The 7,141-nt window shown below is 44.3% G+C and overlaps 1 protein-coding gene across 1 annotated transcript; it reads left to right on the top strand.

Annotated features, from left to right (window-relative positions):
- Positions 1-4,477: 4,477 nt before the first annotated feature.
- Positions 4,478-6,511, top strand: LOC124157026. The gene has a single exon (XM_046531493.1). The coding sequence runs from the start codon at positions 4,478-4,480 to the stop codon at positions 6,509-6,511; it is 2,034 nt and encodes a 677-aa protein (XP_046387449.1).
- The last annotated feature ends 630 nt before the right edge of the window (positions 6,512-7,141 follow it).

Raw genomic sequence — 7,141 nt, 5'->3', positions numbered from 1 at the left:
TTTGTGCCATACCCTCCGTCGTCACAAGCCCAGCCCTAGTTCCGTAATTAAAGTGTCTTCGGATATTTTGGAAATTCTTATGTAACCACTTACCCCTTCTCTCTGTGGAACAGGGGTTCGATGACCTGCCTTTCCAACCCTTCTTGGGACCCTAGCGACTCCTGCCTATGGGACAAAGCATCATTCTTTGTGCCATACCCTCCCTCGTCACAAACCCTGCCCTAGTTTCGTAATTAAAGTGTCTTCGGACAACTTGGAAATCCTTATGTAACCGACGGGTAGTTTGGAAATGGCGAAAGACTCGTTCTATAAATCCGTGCCCTCACTTTCTCCTGTTACCCCCAAACAAACCTTAATATGATCCATATCAACCAATACAGGTATTGCAATCACGCAGATAATAAGAAATGTGAGCGCCAGCCAGGTAATTGGAAGGAAAGGCAGAGATTTCATTTTATAATTTATTTATTTATTTTTTTACAGTTAAATATTTAAATAAAATCCTGATTCTATAGTCACTTCTTCTCTGCACTGTAAAATGTCTCTATAGTTTGAAACTACTTCGTGAAAAGCCAGGTTAAGGCATGTTTTGCATGTCACACACTTACACTCGCGGCAATTTGAGATTTTTCTTTCGGTATGGTCACTTGAACCAACAGCACGCGCAATATTCTTGGCACAGCTATCACAAATGGCACACGTACAGTAATCACTGGAAAGTGGTTCTGATAGTTCAAATGAAAGCATCAGACTGTCTTGGATTTCGGCCTCTGTAACATCATCATCATCATGCGTTGCAGCGTCGATGATTACGGTTTCCGCCGTGCTGCTGATCTCCTCTGTATTCCCTACAGCCGCAAATACCTCGCCATTCGGCAACCAGAAGCCATCCGGAAACTCTCTTTTTGCTGTAACGGGTGTAGAGCATCGAAAGCCGTTCTTGATAGAGGATGGTGGATCGTCATAATCTGAGTGATCGTCATCTTCCCAGCTATAAAGGTTGGCAGCTTGAATCTGAAATAAAGGATTTATAAGTTTTCAGTGCTGGACTTGGGGAGTTGAAAATCGAATACATTGATTGGTAACAATGACCGCAAGAAAAAAATGCCAACGTGCTTACTTCTCGTTCAATTTCCTGAGGAGTGATTTTCTCATACTTGTCGTCCATTTCAATAATTGCCTCTGCTGTGGGTCGTGGATGGGTGCTTTCCGTCCGACATGTGAGGGACAACTGAGACCCACTCGCAACCCTTTTTCCAGTGGTGGGGAAGTAAAGGCGGGGGAAGGTACGCAAGTGAAAGGGAGGGAGGGAGGGAGTTGGGAAGCATTGTCTAAATGCGGATGCCTTTCCGTATTTATTGACGGCCACCTCTTAACAGCTCTGCAGTGGCCTTTCAGGCACGGATCGGTAAGGTTCTGCGCCGACGTTATGTGAGTGAAGGGGGAGTTGAGAAAAGGGTCTGCTGTGTTTAGCGCCTTATTTCGATGACCCTCCACAATCGCATTGCCGCTTTTTCGAGGGTCCAAAGAATTTTCCCGCGACGGCTTGAACGATTTTGAAAAAAGAGATTTCGTGTGACAAACTATAAATCGCGGGAAGGATGGTGAAAGGTGTTTCAGTTTCTTAAAGTGTTCCTAAAATTACTTACGATTTGTAAAAAGGGTTCTTCAACCCTTGGAAGGGTATGGCCAGTAAGAGAAATATGTATGTTGAAAAGACCAAAGTGAATGTATTTTCCCATGCGTTTCGAAGGAAACTCACCCCCTTTTTTTTTTGAGTGGGGGTATGCCAGTTCATACCCTTAAAAGGGCTGAGAGTAGAGCTCTATCGCTTGTTTGTCTCGTGGTTGCGTCTAGAGGCCAGAGTTGCTGTGTGCTACGTGTGTCGGTTGTCTATACACTTTGCTATCCTGCTTATCACAGGTCGATCCTGAGTGAGAAGTCGCGGTGTAGTCAGTGTGTCGACTGTCTATACATTTCGCTATCCAGTTAATCACACGTCGGTCCAGAGTGAGAAGTCGCCGCGCTGTCAACCTTTTCGTGGGGACTACACGTTGCAGCCAATTGAAAGCAGTATCTCCAGAGGGGAACGCATCAGAATCGCCAGGAAAAGAAGTGAGTTGATAAATCATTATCATTATCATGGATAAAATTTTTGAATTCGTGCCGGCCGCTGAAATAATTCGCGCCCATCGTTCGGGAGCGTTTACAGACTTAACTCTTCTGAACAGTGCCTTGAACGGTTTGGTGCACCGTAGGGTTGTGCTTGGAGAGGAAGTGGGAGTAGACGATCTGATTAATATAATTCAAGATGTGAAGAAAGCTCAGACCGCTTCGACTGCAATTGCCCCTAAGGCATTAAACGTCACGCCTAATTTTTCAAATACGGAAAATGAGACTCATCAGGTGTTACCTGCTTCACCAGGCAATGCCTCTCCTTTCCCCACGCTTGATCGTGGATTTGTGGACTTTTTGATGAAATCGCAAGCAGCAGAAGAGATTAATCAATCAGTGTCTCCGCCATCAGATTCTGTCTTACCGGTTGCGGACGATGGATTCTCTACATCGTCAATGCAGAACATCAACTCCACCTATCTCACCTATATCTAGCTCATCAAGCTCTTCAAATACAACTCGTCCACCTTCAGAGTTTGAAAGAGAGAATTCTGACCAACAAGAAAATATTGCTCACTCTAGTGACTTGGATAAATTTCATGGATTGGATGTTTTCTCTCCTCACGTCGGATTCGAAGAAACTCCTTTTAATATCGACTCCCAAGCGCTAGAGTCTTTAGAAAATTCATTCCTTCCCCTTCACCACGAAACGCCTCCTTTTTTAACCGGAGAATTGTTCTGTGGCGCCACCAGCTCTGATAATACCCCCCGCGAAGATCAGGGGAGTAGTTCCTCACTCTCAAATGAGTTAAATAGACCGTGTATACAGCCCAGCTCATCAGACGCTCTGACAGCTAACGTGATGAATGAATTGAGCGCGGATTGTTCTCCCGAAGAAAACGGGCCGGCGGAATCATCTGCTGAAACTCAGCGGGGAGCACAAGAGGGTGGTGGTGATCCGGAAAATATATTTTTCACTATACTTTCCGAGAACCGAAGTTGTTTGAAAAAATTCCGCTTGAACGGGCGGGAGATTTCTTGCGTTTTGCGCCCAACTCCCGAAGGTATGGATCCCTTTGCATGGTTTCAAGCATCACTAGATGCGCTAATCAGTGAGTTTACCGAAGGATTCCCTCCAAACAGTAAGGCGGGAATGTCTATATACAGCTCTGAAAATCCCGGAAAAACGATTAACATTTCCTATCGACGAGTTGATCAGTTTAGTGCCGAGGTGATTTGTGGAAGAATCGAAAAAGTTATTCAGTCCAACGAGACTTTTCTGTTAAACGGGATACTGCATGTAACATTTACTTATGTCGAGATGCCTGTCGGAGGGAGCCGCCTAAAAAATCGCCTCTGTTCTTTCCAAGACTTTTGCGAATCGAAGAAATCAATTGTTGTCATTTCCGATAGGGATAACCTCTGCTTGGCTAGGGCTATATGTGTGGGGATTTCACGTCATGAAGACACCGCCAAAATTTACAAAGCAGTGAAGAGAGGTGGTGGATTACAAACGCAGAGGGCTGAAGAGCTGTGTGAAGTTTCAGGGGTAAATTTAAATAATGGCGGTGGATTGGAGCATCTCAAATCCTTCCAAGACCACCTTCCGTCATACAGTTTAACAGTTTTTGGGGACCGTAGGGGAAAAGAAGTTCTCTTCGAAGGACCATCAACTCCGGCAGAAGATGGGAGTGCAAGGAGACACGTCGACTTGATCTATGGGGATAAACATTTCAACTATATTGTGTCCCTAAAAGGGGCCTTTAGTTACGATTACTACTGCAGGCCTTGTCGGGTAGGCTTTTCTCACCTCTACGAGCATAAATGTGCATCAGAGTGCTCCAGGTGCATGAGATCGCCGCCATGCGATATATGCGAGCCAAATGTGACTTGTGAAGTGTGCAACAGAAACTTTTATGGAGTAAGATGTTTCACGCAACATTTAGGGAGGAGGGGTAGAGGAAAGGCGCCGTGCGACGTCTTAAAATATTGTATGAACTGTCAAAGAGTGTACAGTTTGGAACACGCGAAATCGATGCATGTTTGTGACGAAATCTATTGCCAGACGTGTAAGAGTAGGCATGTGTCTGATAGAAAATGCTACATGTTGCCAAAGGTGAAACAAAACAAGCCAGCGACAAAGTTTCTATTTATTTTTAATGACATAGAGTGTAGACAGGACACACCTCTCCCTGAAAGAACTGGACAATTTCTCCATACCCCTAACCTCCTTGTCGCACAAAAATGTTGTGGTGAGTGCATAAATGATGCATCTATGCAAGCTTGCACTCAATGTGGAGAAAGACAGGAGGTATTTCGCGACTCGGAACCAGTCCTAGACTTTTTAAAATCCGTAGTGGTCATGAGGAGTAGGGGTTTTAAGGAGATAATTTGCGTGGCACATTACGCCAAAGGTTACGACAGCCACTTCATCATAAAAGCAATGGTGGGAAAAATGAACTGGCAGCCGAAGATAATTTCTAAAGGGGCCAAATTGATATCTGTGGAATATGAGGGGGTTAAATTCATCGACTCACTCAATTTTCTTCCGATGCCTTTGTCAAAACTTCCGCAGACGCTGGGACTGGATAGCTCCCTAGCGAAAGGATACTTCCCGCATCTGTTTAACAAGAATGCCAATAGTAGATACGAGGGATCTATGCCGCCACCTGCTGACTACGGTGTGGAACAGATGACGAGGAAGGATGCAGAAAATTTTCTAAGTTGGCACAGAGAGATGACGGAAAAAAATTACGTGTTCAAAATGGACGAGGAAATCGTGAAGTATTGTGTGCAAGACGTGAATATTCTTCGTATAGCCTGTACGAAATTCAGGCAAGATTTTCTCAGCCTAAACGAGACGGATCCCTTCAGAGAGGCGCTGACCATTGCCAGCGCTTGTATGTGCGTTTTTAAGAAAAAATACTTGAAAGCTAATGAGATAGCCATTATACCTCCCAGAGGATACAGATGGGCAGACGTTCAATCCCAAAAGGCCATTAAGTGGCTTTTGTCTGAGGAGCGAAGTCGCGGTCAAGTGATACAGCACGCTGCAAATGGAAAAGAAGTGAGAAGGGAGGGGAAGAAGGTTGACGGGTACTTGCAAACCCCAGATTCGAAGATAATTTTCGAATTTAACGGGTGCTTTTACCACGGCTGCCCCAACTGCTTTCCAAATAGACATGAGTCCATTCATAAAAACTCTCAAGAAACCATGCAGTCGAGGTTCGAGACGACTGAGAGAAAATTGGATTTTTTTACCCAAAGGGGCTACAGGGTAATCCAAAAGTGGGAATGCGAGTTCGATAGGGAGGTAGAGAGAGACAGCGAGTTGCATGAGTACTTGAGGGAGCATCCGTTGTGCGAAAAAAGTCCTCTAAACCCCCGGGACGCTTTCTACGGAGGGCGGACAAACGCGATAAAACTCTATCATCGGGCCAATGAGTCGGAGGGGGAAGAAATAAAATACATAGACATCTGCTCACTATATCCTTATGTGAATAAGTATAAGGCATATCCTCTAGGGCATCCAGTGATATACGTGGGCGAAGATTGTCCTCCCCTCGAAGAGATTGAAGGATTGGTGCGCTGTGATGTTCTTCCCCCTACCGACCTCTACTTGCCAGTATTGCCAATGAAGGCCAATGGAAAATTATTCTTTCCGCTTTGCCGTAAATGTGCGCTAGTTGAAAATCAGGGGGCATGCTGTCACACGCAAGAAGAAAGAAAGCTAGTGGGGACATGGGTTACCAACGAGGTAAAAAAGGCGATGTCTCTGGGATATAAGGTGCTGAAGATACATGAAGCTTGGCACTATGATGATATTACAGAGTATTCCAGGGAAACAAGGGAGGGAGGTCTTTTTTCGGGCTACATAAATAACTTTTTGAAAGTTAAGCAAGAGGCTAGCGGGTGGCCTAGTTGGTGCAATTCAGAGGATGAGAAAGAGAGATACTTAAAATTATTTCTCGAGAGAGAGGGTGTATGTCTGGAGAAGAAGAATGTGGAGTTCAACGCTGGAAAACGATATTTAGCAAAACTCATGCTCAACAGTTTCTGGGGCAAGTTTGGGCAGCGTGAGAACCAGGCTCAGACAAGTGTAGTAAAAGAATTGGACGAGTTATACACAATGTTATCGAGTCCCACGGTCGAAGTGCATCGGACAGTGGAAATAAATGATGAAATGTTATACGTGCACTGGGAAGAGGCCGCCGATGCTGTTAGCGCCACACCTAGCGGTAATATTGTATTGGCGTGCTACACAACTGCTCATGCTAGGCTCGAGCTGTACAAGTATCTCGAGCATCTGAATAGACGCACGATTTATCACGACACAGACAGCTGCATCTACACACAAAAACCCGGGGAATGGACACCGCCGATTGGCGACTATTAGGGTGATATGACTGACGAGATGGCACCCCTGGGAGAAGGGTGTTTCATCTCTGAATTTGTGTCTGGTGGACCTAAGAACTATGCATATGTGGTGCGCTCGAAATGTTCTCCAACTTTCGAGAAAAAAGTCTGCAAAGTGAGAGGCATCACTATAAACGTATCAAACGACCAAAATGTGTGCTTTGATGCGCTGAAAAAGATGGTTCTTGAAGATGCTCCGGGGCGGAGATTAACATACAACCACCGTATCTATCGCCTGAAGAACCATGACATTGCGACGAGGACTGAGACAAAGCTGTTCCGAGTTGTCTACACAAAGAGGAAAAGGACCGAAGATTTTTGTACGCTTCCTTATGGGTTTAAACGAAACTTCTCATTCTTTTCTATATTATCAGTAACCTCACTATTTCTTTTCCTTTTCCTTTAAGTTTCTCTCTCCAATATGCATTCTTATTTTTCATTTTATCTTTATTTCTCGTAAATAGCTTCTCTTTACTTAAACTGAAATTGTGCATCTCTTTTGAATAACACGTTTTTATTTCACTTCATCTTTCTTTCTCAAAATATTTCTTTATTTTAATTCAGTTTAATCAAGAATATTATTTCCCTTTTTTATTTGTATACTTCTTCT

This window comes from Ischnura elegans, chromosome 4 (genome assembly GCF_921293095.1).
Source record: "Ischnura elegans chromosome 4, ioIscEleg1.1, whole genome shotgun sequence".
Taxonomy (NCBI): Eukaryota; Metazoa; Arthropoda; class Insecta; order Odonata; family Coenagrionidae; genus Ischnura; species Ischnura elegans.
Note: the sequence above shows the minus strand (reverse complement) of the source record. Positions and strands in the feature narration are given on the sequence as shown.

What these genes read in the sequence shown, in the direction of transcription:
- LOC124157026 (XM_046531493.1), top strand. Translation starts at nt 4,478, where the DNA reads ATGAGGAGTAGGGGTTTTAAGGAGATAATTTGCGTGGCACATTACGCC.